A 21236-nucleotide genomic window follows, 5' to 3' on the forward strand; every position below is an offset into this window, starting at 1 on the left:
ATCAATTACACAAAAATTAGTTTATAAACAAAATTAACATCGTTTCAATTACTCCTTACGAATTGATAAGATATTATGTTTGAACTAATAAATAATTCCTTAAAGAAGCTCTTGAATCTCCTTTGCAAAGCCAGAAAAGATTATCAATTTGAGAAAATTTATCAATTTTGTGAATTAACGGGAGGAGGGAAAAAAATCTAGCAGAAGGTATTGAGGACAATATCAAGGAGATACCATCTCCTTGATTATAGACTTAGAATAAATTAATTGATTGTTTACAATCAATTGGAATCAATTAGAATCAATCAGAATAATTTAATTTAGTATATAGATTTATTCTAATGTATTTACTACCATATATAGTTAGTTGTAATCTTCTTATTTATGTTCATTGTTGTCTTTGTAATATTATGATGGGTGTATAATATCTCCTTGATATTATCCTCAATAGAAGGGACTTTTATCAATTTTGCAAAAACTGGGGGAAAAATCTAGCAAAAGGGAAGAACACATATTACACAACAATAGGGAACAAAAAGGGAGTAACGTGAAATCGTGGGAGTAAGAGTCAAAAGCTAAAATATTACCATTATTATATGGACCAACTTTATTTTTTATATGGGGTCCACAATAACGGTAATATTTCATATTTTTTCGTTATTAGGTGGTAAAAACAACTTTTTATACTCCGTATTTTGTAGGTGATAAAAAGCAATTTTTCTTAATTTTAGGTGGTAAAAAAATAATTGTCCTATTAAATATCACGTATGTTATTGGGAGTGGTAATCAAGAAAACCTTTACAACACTAATTGAAATAGAATTGACACTGATAAGTTAACTGAATTGAAAAAGTAGTAAGTGAAACTAATAAGGTATTGAAATTGATTGATAAGTTACCTGATTAGATGAGTTATTTGGTAGAATTTATTGTCTATCTTACTTTTTTAAATAATAAGTTAAAGATAAATCATACTACATCCGTTTCAAAATGAACTTTACGCTTTCCATTTTAATCTGTTTCATAATGTTCTTTACGCTTTGTTTTATTCGAATTTTTTAAAATAATTTTTTTGCTATATTACCCTTATTCACCCATTTTTTTACACAATTTTCTTACTTTATACAATTTTCTACTTACCTACTTTTATTTTCTTAATATTTGTGCAAATTATAACCGTAAATATCTTTATGAAAAAGAGGTAGTATGAAACTTTAAGGACCTTTAATTGAGATGATACTCAAAACATCTCAATTTAGGTCAATTTCTTGATACTAAATTCTATTTAAGGGTTCTTTCCAAACAACTCTAATCATCTGAAGTATGAGGTTACTTAAAATTTCTATCATTTTGTCGTTTAAGGTGTCTGGAATTGTTTGAAAAAGAGAACCGAGATTGAGTTTCCTATGTCTATACTAAAGATAGTTGTGGGTCGGGTCGAGTTTTGTGTCGAGTCTACGGATTGTGGCCCTAAATGAGATCAGACCATGTCAAGCGCGCTTGAACGGGTCATATCGAGCTGGGACGAAAATTTTAAAACTATGACCCAAACCCATGTGCCCTCGTGTAGGGCCAACATACCCCTAAAACTAATTTTACTAAATTTAGCGTGCTTTTTTGTGTCGGGTCGAGTCAGATCGTGCCGTTCTTTATCATGCTTTTACATAAAATTTGTCGGGCCCACGACCCCATGAAGGCATATGCTTTTTAAGTATCGTGCCTTGGGCCAGCCCGGCACACAATCTTTACATTCCTCCAACAAATAACGCTCTAGATAATTTAGCATTTGAGCTACGTTACCACGTTTGGAAGTTGTTTTGTTATGTCGCGCGTATGGTTTTGGATCCTCTAGAGTTCTAAAATAACTCTACAAGGTAGAGTTTGAGCAATATCGACCATTGGATGAAAAATCAATGGCTCATATATTAACTTTTCAAAATCCCCCTTATTTTTTCTCATTAATATCCACCTACTGATTTTTCCTTCCCACTAATATGAGCAGGCCCGGCCCTAGGGGGTAGGCGAGGGGTGCGACCGCCTAGGGCCCTAGGCGGAAGGGGACTCAAAATTATAGCTTGTCCAGTAAATTAGTACTAGTAATAAACAACACATTAAATAAACATGTTATTTCCTTAGCTCATTGGTAGAAGGTAGGTGTTAAAGTTTTGATACTATCATAGGTCTAGGGTTCGACTCCCCTCTATATCTTTATTATTTTGTTTATTCGTTCCTTCATTATTTTTCTGGTTGACTTTCATCTTCCTTTATTCGCTCAACTCTTTTCTTTTTTTAACTTTGTCAATATTTTTATTTTTGTGTTTCTTAGCTTGTTATGTAATATTTTATTAAATTTATTTTTTAGCAACTAATTTTCTCATTTATAATACTTTGTACATATAATGTCTCAATTATTTAAACCCTTTATTTGTATTAACTCTGTCCTTTAATCCTTTACAAGACAATTAAGTTTTACGTTGAGTTTATGTACGTAGTATTTGACTTTTAGTACCTAGTTCTAATCGATGTAACTATATGTGGGCAAAAAAAAAATGCTTATTTGATGGACTATGGGTCTATAAGTTTTAAAATAAATATCAAATTTTAATGATGACAAAATTAACTGATACTTTTATATGTTCAAAATGAACCCTTATTTTAAAAAATAAAAATCTTTTTATGCATATTAATTATCTTATAATTAAGTAAGTATTTATTTTATTGAAATATTTCAAGAGATCGACTAGAACAGAATTTTGAATTCTAGGATCCTGCAAAGGAGATATAATTTTTTTTTTTATTGATTTGAATTCAACAATATAATGGATTTAATAAAAAAAATGATATTATTTCAGTTAAAGACGTATCATTTCAGAAGGGGCCCTAGTCCCTTATTTCGTGTAGGTCCCTCAAAATGTCAGGACCGGGGCTGAATATGAGCCATTGATTATAAAATGTATGGTTTAGATACAACTGTACCTTGTAGAGTTTTATTAAAACTCTAGAGGATCCGGATCCGGTTATGTGAATACCAACCGCGCGAATGACCTATCATCTATCCCAAGTACTTTAATTTGTGTACATACACTGTTTAGCTAGGATCATAAGTTTCAATTCATGTTACAATCTCAATACACCTAGCCAGAATTGTACCCGCAACATATACCTACTGTTATTAGTACCTCCTTTACTCCATATGTGCATGCTAATGAATTATATACGGTTTTGAAACAGATGCAAGAAAGATTAGCAAACAGTAAAATAACACACATATTTTATGTGGTTAACTAACAATGTACTTCGTATTAACGTACTACATCTACACGGATAAAGAAGAAGAAGTTTTACTGCTATTGAGAAACCATATTACAGTATACAAAGCTAGGTTTTATAATAAGAATACCAAAGAAGATCTTGACTTAGTTGATTAACAGACTTGTAAAAAAAGTTTCGGCTGCCACGTAATCCTAGGTTCGAACCCAGAGTACTTATGAAGTTCTATTATTGCCATCTTATAAACTGAATTATATTCAATTATTCATTGATTGATGAAATTGGTACCGACAAAACGGATTATTAGAAGGATGGATACATATAGCTAGAGGGGTCTTATCAGGTGAAGTATATATGCAAGCAATAACGTAAACACACAATAGTATTTCATGATGTTATAGTAATGCAAAGGACATTGGTTACTATATACGTAGTCTAGTTAGTTTGGTCTTGAAGTGTCATGATTTAACTATATACTTATTCAATTTTATGTACTTGAATTAAAAAGACAATGTCTCTTTGTTCATCATTTTGATCTTGACTCTACAACTTTTCATTATCAAAATTCACAAGCAACAATATGTCTTAGCGAGTAGCTGACTTCCACCATGTGAGATCTTCAATTAAGTAGGCCACTCCCACTAAGAACCAATTTATAGAGGAAAATAAAATTCACGACCTTTATAACATTGTAAGAGTAGACACACATGGAGGATTCTTGATCAACCATTGTTACCGAGAAGCTAATTAAGTGACGAACTGTAATTATGTCGTTATGGTTTTCAATGTCGGATTACAATGACGCCACGATCGACTGAAGGCCTCTGTGCAATTTCTCAAAATAAGGCCCTCGTTCAATCCCAAAAAAGTGATTTCATTATCAAAATTCACAAGAAACAATGTCTTAGGGATCGGAGTAGCTGATTTCCACCATGTGAGATCTTCGATTAAGTAGGCCACTCCCACTAAAACCAATTTACAGAGGAAAACAAAATTCACGAGCTTTATAACATTGTAAAAGTGCACACATGGAGGATTCTTGATCAACCATTGCCATGGGTTATGATTACGCCATGATCAATTAAAGGGCTTTGTGCAATTTCTCAAAATAAGGCCCTCGTTCAATGGGACAAAAGGTGAAACAAGGAGTCGGTAGGAATCGAACCAAATACCTTGGAAATTATACAACACCTTAATTAACCATCACTCCAATTTTATTTTGTTTATATTTAGGAAACTAATTACACTATATCTGAAAGTTTCGTCCCTCATTAATATTTCGCGCCTTCCTAGAACCGCCCCTGATGGTTTCGTCTTTTTAACCTTCCCTTTCATTTATCATCCACAAGGATGATATAGGATGGCACTCGCTAATAATTTAATGTAGTTTTCTTTCCCTATAGATAAAGTAGAACAAGGCGACTCTATTACTCACTAATGACAAATTTTACATAGTTAATTAATCATGATTCGCATGAATGAAGTCATAAATCACGATTGTCTAAATGCAGGGGTTGTTCTTTTCACCTTAACCAATCTAATAAGTTCAAATAAGTTACATTCGAGACATTAAATTTCATCAGGTCTAAATAATTGAGTTTACTCACTTATAATTAGGTCTACTCATATCCAGAAGGGTCCAATAAGTTTAAATAAGTGCATGTCTCACCTAGTGACGAAAGAAGGCATTCGATGGTTGTTTGATTGACAAAAACATATACAAGCATTCGATGCTAGAGGGATAAAGGGATTTATACTCATTTTGTTATAACAGACGGGGGAATCAAGGAGGAAACAGAAACCCATTAATATAGCTCAAGTGACGTTCCATCCTAAAACCGACAATAGGAGGAGTAGCCCACTAAGGTTATAAACTAGAAGCTCTTTTACTTTATTTTCTATGTGGGACACAATAACTCACACTTACTTTCCTACAAATCCCCCCCCCTTAAATGTAAGCCACTCTCCCCCCCTGAACAGAACCGGCTAAAACACTCATACCCTAGCCACTTAGGAGACACCAACAGACGAGCTATAATCGGAACAAGCCCACAGTCAACGGTGTTTAACAGATGGTGCAACAGCCTAACTGATCGAAAACCGATTTGACCGGTGCGGAGTTCAAGACATTTGAATTGACATATTAATTTAATGGGTGTTAGTTGATAGTGGGGTATTTTTTTAATATAGTTAGTGGGAAATGTGTAAGAGGTGGAGAGTGGTGAGTGGGGGTGTGGATTTTTAAATGATTTTTTGTAGGGAATAGGGGTGTAGGTGGGATTAGTAAGTAAGTGTGAGAAATAATATAACATTGGTATAAATTTCCATTTATAAAAGCGGTGCAAGTATTAATGGACGGCCCGAAAAAAAAAGTTGTGCAAGTATTAAGGGACGGAGAGAGTAATTGGCAATAGAAAAAGTAGCCCACTAAGGATATAAACTAGAAACTCTTTTACTTTATTTTTCTACGTGGAACACAATTACTCACACTTACTTTCCTAAAAAAGCTCATATCCAAACTAAAATAATTCATGGACCGTGAACAAGAGTGAATTATGCTCACCGAATCACCGTGCACCTTCGTCAACAAACTAAATTAGATTACGATGGAGTAAAAGATCAACATTGTTTTGTTCATATCATTTTACTTTAGTTACTTGTAAAATTGAATTAACAATTGATTCAGTTAAAGGGGGAGGGGGGGACAAAAGAGAGACCTTGGAAGCAACGCCAGCCTCCACGCCTTTATCAAAGTGGTTTCACGTCTGCTTTCGAGCACTTCCCCTTTCTTTACTTAAACTGCCTTTGCAACTACAACTTCACCGATCTCTATTTCTCTTTCATCGTCTCGATCTTTATCCTCGTGATCTCTTCTTTTTTTATCCTAAAGATCGAATATATACTTCTAACTTCTAACATTATTCCCATCATCTTATATTATTATTATTAAATATGTACTCTTATATACTTGATAATTATATTATATTAGTGCTAATTATATTGTTAAATTGCCCTTAGATCACCGACCTAGCCCACAACCCTCAACCCGGAGTAACTCTCTTCGTCCCTAATAATTTGCTACATTTGACTTTTTAGTTTTTATGGTGTCTAAAATGTCGGTTTATTTCAACCTATTTTGACTTATTTTAGCTAAAATAATTTTATCAGAAACATAAGTTTATATAATTTCAGTTTAGCAAAAATAAGTTTTTTTAGACAATTCACATACGCAAATAAGTTTTTTTTAGCAAAAACAAGTTCATATAAGTTTAGCTAAATTTAGGTAAGTTAATTTCAGTAAAATTCAATTGAACCAAACATAGCCTAAGGCACGACTTAAAACGTAAATAACTTCAATTTTACAAGCATAAAGATTATATAAACAATTAATATTTTAAGAAATATGCATTGAAACGAATTTAACAAGACTTAATTTTACAAGCATAAAGATTATAAAAAAATATTTTAAGAAATATACATTGAAAAGAATTTATCAAGACTTAATTTTACAGGCATAAAGATTATAAAAACAATATTTTAAGAAATATACAATGAAACGAATTTAACAAGACTTCACATGGTTTATGATTATATTATTTCTTATATAGTGATAATTCATAGTCAAAACTTTTAAAGTTTGACCCAAAAAACTACATCAGAGCAATCTTTTAGAAACAGATATAGGGAGTGTATGTTATTCCTACAATCCTACATTCATATGTACTCACTATTACTACTTGTAGACTCACCCACTCAATCCTTAAAAAGGCAACTCTTGATTAATTGTGCTTCGCTTTGCTTTAATGTTTATTTATTCTTAATTTTCACTAGTTAAAGCTTGAGTGAGGTTTCGAAGAGGCAACTCTCTCGACCCCCATGGGGAGACCTCGAAAGCAAGCTAGCCAGCCCAGAAATGGGAAGAAGAACACGACGAATCCTACGGTGTTGCGCCCTGTTACTCACGTGCAAGCTCTCAACCTTCCTGCTCCATCAATGGAGGTTGTGGATGACAACTCTGTTTCAACTGTTTCATACCCAGATATCGAACAAATGCTTGATGATCAAATTCTTTCTCCTGAATCTGGCTTGCGTGATTTGCAGCAGCGATTACAGGTAAAATCGAACTTCAATGCGTGGTTATCCGGTCTTAGCAATGGCAAGAACATTTGCTCGCATTTTTGTGGCGGGAATGGACCCATGTTTTAACCTTGCTTAGATGGCCCAAGTCCTCATATTAATATGGATGAGAATATACCTGATAAAACTAATATGATTCAGATTGAATTAGATGATATTCAGGATGAAGTAGCTTATTGGCAGTCTTCTGTGATTTGCTACATTTTGGGTGCAAACCCTCCACAAAATGTGATGTCTGATTTTGTGCATAGAATTTGGGGGAAGTATGGGATTGACAAAGTCTCATTGGTGGGGAAAAGGGTGTTTCTGATTCGATTCAAGACAATGGAGAATTTTTAGAAAGTATTCCATGGGAGTACACAATTCTTTGACTCCAAACCGGTCATGGTGAAACCATGGTCTGCTGACCAGAATTTTGCAAAAGAACCTGTAATTGCTTCCTATATGGATTAAATTGACTGGTCTAGATGTCAAATTTTGGGGGGAAAAGAGTCTTAATAAGATTGTTGGCCTAATTGGTAGAGTGATCTAGGTGGATTAAGCCACTCTTCATAGGGATAAACTCATGTTTGCTAAAGTTCTTGTGGAGGTCTGTGCTGACCAACAATTTCCTGATGAAATACAATTTTCGGATGAAAAGGGGAGGGTCATACATCAAGCAGTGGAGTATGATTGACTCCCCTATTACTTGTGGTTTGTGTAAGGGAATGGGGCCTATGCAGGAGGTATGCACTAGAAGGACCAACATGGGTAAGAAGAAATGGGTACAAAAGGTGGTTCAACCTACTAGGGTCACCAGAGTGGCTCAAGATGTGGTTGTAACTAAACCAACAGTGCCTAACTCTGCTAACTCTTCTATTGAGCCTGATGGGTTTGTGTTGGCTTCTGGTTTTAGCAGGCAGAAATGTACTCAACTAAAACCTGTAATCACTGGGAACAAGTTTCAGGTACTAGAAATGAATGAAACTGATGATCATATGGAGGCCGGTGACCCACAAATCTGAGGGGTTAGGGCATGAATCATGGCAGGGTTGATCACCCCTGAACCTGATGGATAACATCCTTTGCTGGAATGTCAGAGGGCTAAATAGGAAAGATAAGCAGCAACTGGTGAAAGGTATGATTACTTCCCATCAAATTAACATGTTTGGCCTTCTGGAAACAAGAGTGAAAGCTCATAGGTTAGGTGACTTGTATCTCAATGTTATCCCTTCCTGGTGCTTCACTTCTAATATTAGCTGCCATAAAAATGGTAGAATCATTGTTGCTTGGGATCCAGACTCATTCATAGTTGATATTATCCACATGGGCCCTCAGATGGTTCATTATAGTGTCACTGCTAGATGTTCTGGTAAGGTGTTGTTTTGCACTTTTGTTTATGGTATGGATGATAGGAAAGGGAGAGAGCCTCTATGGGAACAACTGCAACAACTTGCTCTTCTTTGTAACAGTGCTTGGATTGTCATGGGGGATTTCAACTCTCTGATGGAACTGGGTGATAGGGTAGAGTCCACTGTCAGAATGGTTGAGGTCCAATCTATGAGAGCCTATATGATCGAATGTATGTAGACTCACTGAGGTCAAAACTGCGGGGATAATTTTTACATGGAACAATAAGCAAGATGGGGAGGATAGGGTGTTTTCCAGAATTGACAGGGTGTTAGCCAATGCTGACTGGGATACATTGATAGATTATGTTGAGGCTACTTTTCTACCTGAAGGGGAGTTTGAACATTTCCCTATGGTGCTTTCTACCTACACTGCAAGAGCACAGAGGAAGCCTTTTAGGTTTTTAAATATGTGGACCACTGCCCCTGAGTATCATGACCTTATTGACAAGAATTGGAGTAGATATGTTTATGGTTGCCCTATGTACAAAGTTTTACAAAAGATGAAATGGATTAAAGCTGATCTCAAAAGTTTGAATAAAAGAGCTTTGTGTAATGTGGAAGCTGATAAACACAATTGTCATAAGATCTTTCTAGAGGCTAAAAAACAGATGCATGATGATCCTTGCAACACTTCACTAGCAACTGCAGAGAGATCTGCTGCTCAGATCTATAAATTGGCAAATGAGAGATTCATATCCTTCCTACAGCATAATGCCAAGGTTCACTGGTTGCAGAATGGGGATGAAAATACTAGGGCATTCCACTAGAGTATCAAACATAGGAGGAAGCAAAATAGGATCCATTCTATTCAAAATGAGAAGGGTGAATGGGTCAAAACTGTCGAGGGGGTGCATGATGCTTTTGTTTAATTCCATAAATCTCTTTTCTGCTCACATAAGAAGAATAGAAGCCATATTCACCCAGTGATTATGGACAAAGGGGGTAGGCTTTCTGAAAACCACAAAAACATGTTAAATTGTGATTTCTCTGTGGAAGATATCAAGTTTGTACTTGATAACATTCCAAATAACATAGCTCATAGAATGGATGGGTTTGGTAGCCTGTTCTTTAAGCATTCTTGGAATACTTTAAAGCATGACATTCATGCAGCAGTTGTAGAGTTTTTCCTCACAGGGAAGATTCTGAAGGAGGTAAATGTTACTTCCATCACTCTGGTGCCTAAGGTCAGTGTGCCTGCAACTGTTGGAGATTTTAGACCCATTCCTTGTTGTTCAGTTATTTATAAATGTTGCGATTAAACCAAAAATTAGAACAAACTTATCTGATATGATGAACTGAATGAAAAACAATTGTTGCGTCGTGGACACTCACTGTCCTAAAAGATGATTCCGCGCTACCTCCCGGTGCAGTAGAACAGAATGCGGTCGCCCTCCAGGATTAGCGCAACTCCGACGTTGTGTGCACTCACAAATCCGGATGGAATCAGAACATATGGCCAAAAACCGTAAGGAATAATTTTTGTGTGAGAGAATAATGTGTTTCTGAAAGTGTTTGAATGATTTTCTATATTTGAAACTGAATCGAAATTCTGATTAAGTAATCAGAACTAAGGCAAGGCAACAGTAAAAAACGGACACAAATGATGAATGCTGTAACCGACGTAATTAATGGTAATTAATCCAACTGTTACGTAATCAATACAGATTCCCGTAATAATGACTTAACCAAAATAATCCAGTTACCAAGCCATATCAGTTAGCAATAAACTTTGCGTTTGTGGATGAAATCCCCCAACCCACCCCACGCCCGCGAACCGCATTCCCAAGAGCCCAAGGCCCATGGCCCGAGCCCGGCCCAGCCCGGTGCGCGCGCGTGTGTGTTATGTGTCCACCCATACCACTCTCACACTTTCTTAAACAAGAGTTACATCCATTCCCCAATTAATAAACAAGGAGAATATTAAGAGTTTTTTCCATGTGGGACTCTCTTATTTTTCACTCTTTTTTTCCTTTGTGTTTCCCAATGAGAATTTCCAACAATCCCCCACAGGTTCGAATATGTGGAAAAGAAAGAAGAAAGAGAAGGATATTGGTTTAGGGCAAAACAAAACAATTGAATAGGTGTCAATGTCTTTCGACTTGAATTAACACTTAATGACATTTAAGCTATGATCTCTTTCCTACCAAGTGACTTTCGTATTGAACTTGATAGGGAGTTAGAAACCCGTCACTTAAAGCACGCAACTGAATATGTATGATATTCTGACTCCGCGAATAAAGTGACGCCTTATACTGGCCATACGTCCGACCTGGATATGCTCATAGGTTCTCTAAAGAATAGCCCATATTGCAAAACTCATAGGAAGCGGCCACACTTCCACACCTACGTAGGTGAATCCCATCAAGTGTGAGCTACCTTCACACCACCAAAAATATGGATATGGGTTCATTAAGAGCCGTATGCTCAACCTCTTTCCGATTGTAGCAAGCACATTATAACATCTAGGGGATGGAAAAAAAATAAAATTTTGTGCTTCCGAATTATAACATAATGTCGTCCTTTGAACTCTAAGAGTAGGAGTTCATTACTTTACAATTCATCCAGTGGGTCTCAAGCCCATCCCTTCCAATGTTTCCAAAACTAGTTTTCCTTATTGGCCTTTCATTTACGGATCCACTTTATTCATTTCAGACCTTCCATAGTCTAAAAACTTTACTCAATAGACAACATATCTTTGACGTCCTTATGCCTCAAACGAATGTGTCATTCTTCCATTATAGGCATGGTTGTTTGCAACAACCATTGCAACTGAAGGAGCTGACTTCCCCCACAGTGAAATATTTGCAAGCACATCCCTCAATCATTTTTCCTCATAACTTGCCAACTCAATAGCAATAAATTTATATTCTATATTAGTCATAGAAGTTAGTACAAGATTGCTTGCAATATTTCCAAGATACAGCTCCACCCCCTAGGGTGAAGATATAACCATTGTTGGAGCAAACTTTATAATTTACAGATACCAAGTACGGATCACATAATCCCTCCAACATTCCTGGAAATTCAGAGTAGTGAAAACTCCAATCCATGGTACCCCTATGGTACCTGAAGCAAGCACCTTATAGCATCCCAATAATCATTACTTGAGCTATGATTGTACCTGCTCAATCCACTTCACAGAATAATCAATGTCAAGCGTAGTGTAGTTCATATAACACTACCAACAATCTTAGCATATTCGGATTGACAAACTAGATCACCTTTGTCTTTAAGTGGATGTTTGGATCAAAATGATTCCTAACTTGATCGACATTAATTAAATGAGAAAAATATTTTAAGCAAATTTTTCAGCTTAGTGAGACAGACTAAAACAAATGTCATTTGGAGTCCTTATGAATTTTACTCCCAAAATCACATTTGCCTCATCCATGTAGTTTATCATTTCAAAATTTTGAATTTAGAAATTCTTTTATCTCACATAAAGACAAATAATCACACAACCATTAGAATCATTATTAGAATAAACACAAGAATCACCTTCATTTACATGGAATCCATTACCTGTCATAGTCTTGTCAAATTTGTCATGCCATTGTTTTGAAGCTTGCTTAAGCCCATACAAAGACTTGACTAATTTACAAACCTTATTCTCTTGACCAGGAACAACAAACCCTTCTGGTTGAACCATGTAAATTTCCTCATCCAAATCACCATTTAAAAATGCAGTTTTAACATCCATTTGATGCACAACAAGATCATGAATGCAAGCAAGAGCAATCAAAGTTCTAATAGTAGAAATTTTAGTGACAGGAGAGTAAGTATCAAAATAATCAACACTGTGCCTTTGGGTGAAGCCCCTTACCACAATTTTGGCCTTATACTTGTCAATGGATCCAGTAGATTTCAATGTTTTCCTAAAGATCCATTTACAAGTAATGGGCTTGCAACCCCTAGGAAAGTCAACCAACTCCCAACTATTGTTACTTAGGATTGACTGAATTAAGTTCACTATCTATTGCCTATTTCCAAAATACTGCATCAACAGATTTCATTGCCTCTTCATAGGTCCTGGGATCATCTTCCAAAATAAATACATAAACAAAATCATCATCAATCAAGAAAGGTTCAGTTAAGAAAGCAGTAACAAAATCATTACCATAACCGGTTTCCTTTCTTGCCCTCTTGCTCCTCCTTGGTTCTGATTCAGAACCAACATTAGAGGTGGGAGGGGCAACAACAGGCACACTAGACGAAGTACTAGATGAAGGCACATCATTGATACAAGAAATTTTCAAAGGAAATATGGTTTCAAAAAACTCGGCATCTCTTGCTTCAATGATGTTACCACCTGCATAAGAATTGTTAGTACCCTTAACAAGAAAACGATATGTGTAGACACCTACTTTTGTCCCCATTCCCGAAAGGGAAGGTTCGATGATGAGAACATAAATCTCCACTTGGCAACGCATCTCCTATAAAATAACGAATCTCAATCACCCTTTCATTTCAGCCAAAACTGCTATTTATAGAAACCTGCTAAGAATAGTAACTACCGTAAAAGGTAGTTGTTAAAAGTGGCAAAGTCATAAAAGATAGAAACCTGTCAGAATTAGGTGTTGCACTCCAACATAAATCCTAAAAGAGATAGAATTTGCATTCCTGCTATAATTCGAAAATAAGAGTTACGTATTAATTAAATTCCTAACGAACCTAGAGTTCGTAACGGGCCCAGACGCATTCCGTCATAAGTTAATACGCACTAAAAGACTCGGATAAATCTCAAAAGCTCCGTATTCTAAGAGTCCAAATCTGACATAGAACTCGGCCCAGATCCCATTTTCAACGCCTGGATCTTGGCGCCGAAATCTTCGGCGCCTAGCCTTGGGCGCTGAAAATGCCTGGGGCCGTTTTATCCCGGACTCTTTTTGGGTTCGTATCTTAAAATCTATCTTTCCACACACCCTTTTCCTATAAATACAGCCTAAAACCGACGTGAAAAAGACACAATTCCATAATCTGAGTATTGACTCTAGCCTTAAGCCTAAGCCTCACGCTGCGAAATTGATCCAGCGTTCTGTCGCAATCGACCCAAAAGTCGAACAGAACGCATCCTGCCCCTTGTAGCTTGATGAATTAAGCCTAAATACTGGAACATTGCTTAGAAACCCGAGATTCGTTAAATAAAAGGAGAAATAGCAAAGCCAAGTGGTTAGTTTTCTGAGAACCACAACGCACCTCTCAAGGGTGCGTTGTAATGTGTCCCTCATATGATTTAATCGCTTTCATCACCCTTTTATAAAATTGTCAAACTATTAATTTGATTGATCTATCACGCCTAATAAGATAATACCTTGGACAATTGAATTATCATGCTAGGTACCTTAAATCAATCTAAATAAGATAATCACGATCAATTTAGTATTATGTGTTGCATATTGCTAAAATCAATTCAGAATAGTTTAATAAGTTTAACGCATGTCCCTTCAATTATTTATGCTGAGCTAGTAAGGATAACCTGCCTCTGGAGTATTATTGATGAGCACTCCTCTCGGTAGCTACAGTCCCCCGAACTCTCAATCTCTGCCCTGCGGGTGTACGTTGAGCGATCCCCACACCAGGGATCACAAGGGAACCTATGGCCGTCGTGGTCGAACATAATTGCACTCCCTTTATGTCACGATAACCGTGTTTTGTCAGTTTTTCTCATTGTCGTTAAAAACTGAATGGCGACTCCTATTATTACTAGTCGATTGGGTGTAAACTCACAGGAAATCCAATTACACTTGATCTGACAACGTCACGCCCACGAGGGACGAGGTCACGCATTAGCCTCGTGCTTTTTCGACCCCCTCACAATATGCAGCACTTTGGTAAGCATAAGCAATAAAAATACAGTCAACTGTTTTGGGACCAATCTTGTCCCTCTTGAAGCTGGGTATAGCCACCTTTACTAGACACCCCCATACTTTCAGGTAACTTACGTTGGGTGCACGACCCTTCCATATTTCGTATGGAGTCTTGTCTAACTTCTTGTGAGGTACCCTGTTCAAAACATGACAAGCAGATAATATTGCTTCCCCCCCCCCCACATGTTATCAGAAAACCCAGAACTAATAAGCATAGAATTCATTATGTTCTTCAGTGTTCTGTTCTTCCTTTCAGCAATCCCATTCTGTTCGGGTGTATATGGAGCCGTTGTCTCATGAATGATCCCATTCTGCTCACAAAAAACCTTAAGAGTGTTAGGGTCATACTCACCACCCCTATCACTCCTAAGTCTTTTGATCTTCCTATCAATTTGGTTTTCCACTTCTGCCTTGTATTTGAGGAACATTTCCTCAGCTTCATCTTTTGACCTGAGAAGATAAACCATGGTAAATCTTGAGCAGTCATCAACAAAAGTAATATAGTACCTTTTACCACCCCTGCTCTCATGATTTTTAAAATCCCCCAAGTCACTATGAACAAGCTCTAGTACTTCAGTTTGTCTATCTATTAATTTAAATGGCTTCTTTGCAAACTTGGCCTCAACACATACTTCAGATTTTGCAAAATCTGTTTTAGAAAACTAGGAATCAAGTTAACTTGTTTAAGCTTTTTAATTGAAGCAATGTTGAGATGACCCAACCTTGAATGCCATAAATAAATAGACTCATCAATATAAACAGAAGAAGTACTAGCATTCTTATTCATAATTTCGAGTTTGACATCAAGAGTAAATAAACCCCCATTACAAAAACCCTTTCCCACAAATTCCCCATTGTGAGTAATAACAAGCCTATCAGAATCAAATGTGAACACTAGTTCACTAGTTCATCCCCACATTGCACAACTATTTACCAAAACTAAATATTATGCATAAGAGGAGGACAAATAAATCATATATGAATAATGATAGTTATGTGTCCACCCATACCACTCTCACACTTTCTTAAACAATAGTTACACCCATTCCCCAATTAATAAACAAGGAGAATATGAAGAGTTTTTTCCATGTGGGACTCTCTTATTTTTCACTCTTTTTTTCCTTTGTGTTTCCCAATAAGAATTTCCAACAATAAATGCATTTCTAAATTATTGTGTAGGAAGCTCAATTCTGTGCTTCCTGACGTTCCCCCAATCAGAGTGCTTTTGTTGCTGGTAGATCCATATTTCATAATGTACTTGTCTGTCAGGATTTGGTTAAGATGTATAGAAAAAGTCAAAAAGCTAAATGATGTTTGTTGAAGCTTGATCTGAGGAAAGCTTATGATATAGTTGAGTGGGAATTTATCAGAGAAGTCATGACAGACCTTGACTTTCCCACTCATTTCATCAATCTTATCATGACTTGCCTCACCACTACTCAATACTCCATTTTGATCAATGGTGCCCCTACTGGGCTCATTCAGCCTAAGAGAGGCCTAAGGCAAGGGGATCACCTTTCCCCTCTCCTTTTCACCTTGTGTGTGGAATACTTCTCCAGAGCTATGGCTATAGTCAGTGAGCACCCTCATTTTAGTTTTCATCCAAGATGCAGGAGGTTGTCCCTCAACCACCTTTGCTTTGCTGATGATCTGTGATGTTTTGCAAAGGTGACAATGACGTAGTCAAGCTCATGATGGAAGGTTTCAAGGTGTTTTATGATACCACTGGTCTGACTGTGAATGCCTCCAAATCCTCTATCTATTGATGTGGTATTAGTAGTAATGAAATGGAAGCTATAGCAGATAACACTGGTTTCCAGTTTGGTTCTCTCCCTTTTAGATACTTAGGGGTCCCAATCAGTACCTGCAAGCTAAAACAAGCTGATTGTGAAGGTTTGGTGGAAAAAATGGTGTGCAGAATTAAAGTGTGGAGCTCCAGGAATATATCTTTTGCTGGGAGAATGCAACTGGTGAACTCGGTTCTAATGAGCATTTGTGTTTACTAGGCCCAGATCTTCAATTTCCCAAGGGTTGTGCTCAAAAAATTTATGCAATATGTCGTTTGCTCCTGTGGCATGGTAATTTTGATGACTGTAGTCCAGGTGCAGTGGCATGGGACCAACTATGCTGGCCTAAAAAGTAAGGGGGGTTGGGATTCAGGAATCTCATGTTGTGGAATCAAGCTGTTGTGGGAAAGTTGGCTTAGGCCATTGCTCAGAAAAAAGATAATTTATGGGTTAAGTGGGTTCATTCCCTCTACATTAAGGATAAACCATGGGTTCAATTCACCCCCTCCTCTGCTGCAAGTTGGGTGGTGAAATTCATATGTCAAGTAAGAGAAATGTTCACCCAGAATACCTCTCCCCAGTGGCTTATTTCCCTAAGTATTCTATTAAAGAGATGCATCAAGCTAATGTCACTCAGAAGGAGCATGTTTAGTGGCACAGGTATGTTTGGAACATGCTCTCTGCTCCCAAACATGGTTCATCTTGTGGCTTGCCACTCAAGATAAGTTAAAAACTAGAGCAAGACTGCACAGATAGGGAATTGTTGATGATTTTGTTTGCCCAATTTGTGGTGCATCTCCTGAAAATGTGGATCATCTGTTTTTCAGATGTGTTTTTAGCCATAGGCCCATAGCTATGGCACTGAAGTCATGAAATGGCTTGGTTTTTCTCACTGCAAGGATGGGATTAGTTCCCTACTTAAGTGGCTGTAGAGATTTGCAGTTAATGAGTTCAGAAGAACTGTTGCCTACACAACTGCAGCTGCCCTGGTGTACCATGTTTAGAAAGCTAGGAAGTCATTCGGAAGTTTCAGGTGTCTATAGTGCAATTCCTTGTTAAAGATGTTCAGCTGGATGTAAAATGCAGGGTTCAGAACTATATAGGCAAAAAAGTCCATAGCAGAGATGTGGAATGGTTTCATAAGTTGTAATTAACATGCCTATTTTGGCTTTGTCTTGCTGGCTGAGTGCTCTTAGCCTTTAGTTGGGTTGGGCTTTTGGCGTTGTTCTCCTCCTCCCCCCTTGTTGGAAATTGGTTTGATGAATTAATGAAATCTTAACTTTCTTGCCAAAAAAAATGTTTATTTATTTAGGTCTTAACTAGTACTTTATTTATTATGTATATAGTACAAGATGATAATATTACCTACGTGGCTACATGTAGACACCTAATTTGTGTCTCCTCTAGAATCCAATGATGTTACCGCTAATAGATTTGAACGATCAATATCTAAGCGCAAGCGACCAGTTGCAAATGACATAATTCAATTTAATTCCGAAATTTCATTCAAAACTCAAGTACAAATTCCAAAGCAAACACAATTCCAATTCAAACACATTCTAACTCCAAAATTTCAACTCCGATTCCTAATTCAAGGCTATACAAATTCAATCCCCAAGTTCGATTTTCATTTCGAACTTCCAATTCAAAGATACATTCCTTGGGTCCAGATCCTAACCCCAGACTTCAATTCAAGCTCAAACACATTTCCAAAATAGAATTTCAAATTCAAAGTAAAATCTCGCGAAACGGAGGCCACGACCAGTCGATCTCCGAGTCGCGTTCACTTAAAATCATATAAAGCATGTCAAATTCGGGCACTGACCCACAAAATCGAGCATCCTGGGCGCCGACCCGCAAAACCGAGAAAACCGAGCAAATCAGCAAAACCCGAGAAACTCCTCATAAATGTCGCTTTCAAAGACGTAAAATAATTCCTTAACCTCTAATAAAAAAGGACTGAATATTACAAACCATGTTTAGAAGCCGCCAAAATGCGCATTGACTCCTGGTGCAGGGCCAAGGTTGGCGCCTAGGGAAGCCCCCCTTGGCGCCATGCGGGCTAGTCTAGCTTGGTTCCAACAGTTTGTTCTATAAATACCCTCCATTTTCCATGAACGATAAAAGGCAACAACATACAATTTCCAGCAGTTTCTTCTATAAATTCCCTCCATTTTCCATGAATCATAGGAGGCAGCAACATACAATTTCCAATAGCGAAGCCCTGCCCATTTCGAATCACAAAACCCTTCAATATTCAAATAATTAATGTTCAAATCCCTTCAATATTCAATCATCAAATCTCTTCAAATTTCAATCATATAAACACTTTAAAATATAAGTTAAATGTTCTAATGTCCTAAGAAATTTGGGAGTCCAAGCTTGGAAATTAATTAACACCTAAGTCTAGATAAATTTCCGAGGACTCTTCCAAATCTTCTTCTCCATTTCAATTTTGAAAAACATCCAAGGATGTTCATATGAGTTCATAACTCGTATGAACTAGGAAATGCAATAAAAGAGTTATCTTTGAAGGGATTTCACTCTTGAAATTCCCTTCAAATGATCTTACATACTCTTATTTCAAATTTAAGTTTCAATCTTTACAAGTTATTTTCGAAAACATGATTAGTAAATGATATTTCACTCTTGAAAATACTTTTTACAACAATCATCATACAATTTTACAAAACCCTAATTTTTGTAAATGTTCAAGGATGTTTGAAGAAGTGCAAGCCCTTCTTCAAACTAGAACTCATGAACTTCAAGTTTATGTTCAATATTCAATGTTCTGGGATATTTAAATGAGAGAAAACTCTCTTTAAATTCGACAACTTTCAAGTCTTTGAGCATATCAAAAATGAGATTTTTCTAACATGAATCTTTTTGTCTTTGAATATTTAGCCTCTTAGTTCAATATTCAAGTTCAATATTAAAGTTCAATATTTTATTTCAAGCCCAAAATCGATGATACTTTATAATGAGCAACCTCATTTTAAAGTTATATTCATACAAATTGGATTCAAGGGAAAATATGTCATGCTTGAACAAAGCTTTCCCCCTTAGAATTTCAAGAATGCACCTTTCAATTCTTTATTGTAATTTCAATTATTTATGCTCTACCTTGCTTATTTAATCGCTTATTTTAATTTCTGCACTTTACAATTCATTCAAGTTTTACACCTGGTCCATTCTAGGCGGTGTATCATTTTTACTTTATGCACCCTGTACAATATTCTTGTAATAGTTTGATTTACGTGTTTATTTCTTTCATCACCGCACATGCTAAATAACACGGATAACGAAGTTCGGTTACGCTTAAAACAAGATAATGCGCCAAAATTACTCTTCAATGTACATGTTCTTGTGATAATTTTTACTTTATGCATCCAAGACAATATTCTTGTGATAATTTTCTTTACGTGTTTATTGCTTTCATCACTGTACATGCTAAATACAACGAATAACGAAGTTCGATCACGCTTAAAACAAGATAACAATACAATGAATAACGAAGTTCGATCACGCCAAACAACATAATGCACGCCAAACAACATGATTCTTGACGTTGACTCCCCTTGGGGATTGGATTATTAAAAATCAAGTCAACTCTCGTAGTCATATTTTTTGATAAATTGGTCAAAGTTTAGTGTGTTTAGAAATCTTCAATCGAATTTCGTTAAACCTCCAAAACATGAATTGAAAAATAATACAAAAATTAGCCACCTACGCTATGAGTCGTACTACATTACTAATTATGTAATATAAATTTACTACAGTTTTGTGTGTCTCTAATCCTCCTTGGAGGATATTTGGGTCATTATAGTGGACGCACTGACTTCAATGAACATATCTCATGATCTACTCATTATATTGAGTTGATTCAAATTGGAAATGAAAGCTTGATTCAATAGATTTCCAATGCACGGCCATAAGCTCGTTTTGGATGAGAAACGCTGGGGTTGTGACTATTTTATGAGAATAGTAGAAGAAAAGAGGTAGTAGCTTCATAGTTTTTGGAGGTTAATCTAATTATAGGATTCGACCATATCTGGCCTTGGTTCGACAAAACCTGTTATAGGTTTGACCAAACCCTGCAGGTGGACTGTTTTCTTCTCCGTAAACTTCAATCATCGTGGCTTTTTCTTGTCCCTTTGATTGTATTGATGTCTAACACTGTTATAAATATCAGATATAATAAAATTTTCAAATCAAAAGAGAGAAGTGTGAGTGAAACACATAGAGGTTGAAACCCTAGATCTAAGCATACCAAGAATACTCTCTTCTTCAACCTTTGAGAATCCCTCTGTGTAATTCTTTCTCAATTGAAGAGTAATATACAAGCTTCGAAACCCCCCCCCCCCCCCCCAAATGGTGGGTGTAGGTCATTTAAGAGTGAAACACCTTAAATCTTTGTGTGTGTTTTAAATCATTTCTGAGATGTATGTACCTTGAAAATTGTATATAGATATCTGATGCTTGAATTTTTGATTTTTTACAGGAGCGCCGTAGGGGCCGTAAAGAGGATAGGGCTCCTCAAACTGGTGTTTCGATGGAGCAGACCAGGCAAAACTTGGGTCGGGGCGCGGACTCTAATGCCGTGACTCATTGGAGGCGCTCAGATGTTGCTCCGAGGGATGTTCCCTCTTCTTCTGCTAAGCCTGGAAGGTATTCATATTCCTTTGGATATACAGGCGTTCAGATGCCTTACATGACTCCTCCTGGCGGTCACTTAGGAGCGAGCAGTTCTCAGCCCTAGGGACCTGGCTGTGGTGTTGTGCCTTG

At 36.7% G+C, this 21236-nt stretch overlaps 2 protein-coding genes across 2 annotated transcripts; both read left to right on the top strand.

The window, feature by feature from the left end:
- The first annotated feature begins 8456 nt into the window (after positions 1 to 8456).
- LOC110804847 (uncharacterized) lies at positions 8457 to 9564 on the top strand. Its single transcript, XM_022010449.1, has 2 exons — positions 8457 to 8967; positions 9098 to 9564. The coding sequence occupies exons 1-2, from the start codon at positions 8457 to 8459 to the stop codon at positions 9562 to 9564; spliced, it is 978 nt and encodes a 325-aa protein (XP_021866141.1).
- Positions 9565 to 9726: 162 nt separating this feature from the next.
- On the top strand, positions 9727 to 16320 carry LOC130467554 (uncharacterized). The gene is made up of 4 exons (XM_056836097.1): positions 9727 to 9981; positions 11778 to 11848; positions 15844 to 15898; positions 15988 to 16320. Exons 1-4 carry the CDS (start codon positions 9727 to 9729, stop codon positions 16318 to 16320), a joined length of 714 nt encoding a protein of 237 aa, XP_056692075.1.
- The last annotated feature ends 4916 nt before the right edge of the window (positions 16321 to 21236 follow it).

Source organism: Spinacia oleracea, chromosome 2 (genome assembly GCF_020520425.1).
Source record: "Spinacia oleracea cultivar Varoflay chromosome 2, BTI_SOV_V1, whole genome shotgun sequence".
Lineage (NCBI taxonomy): Eukaryota > Viridiplantae > Streptophyta > Magnoliopsida > Caryophyllales > Amaranthaceae > Spinacia > Spinacia oleracea.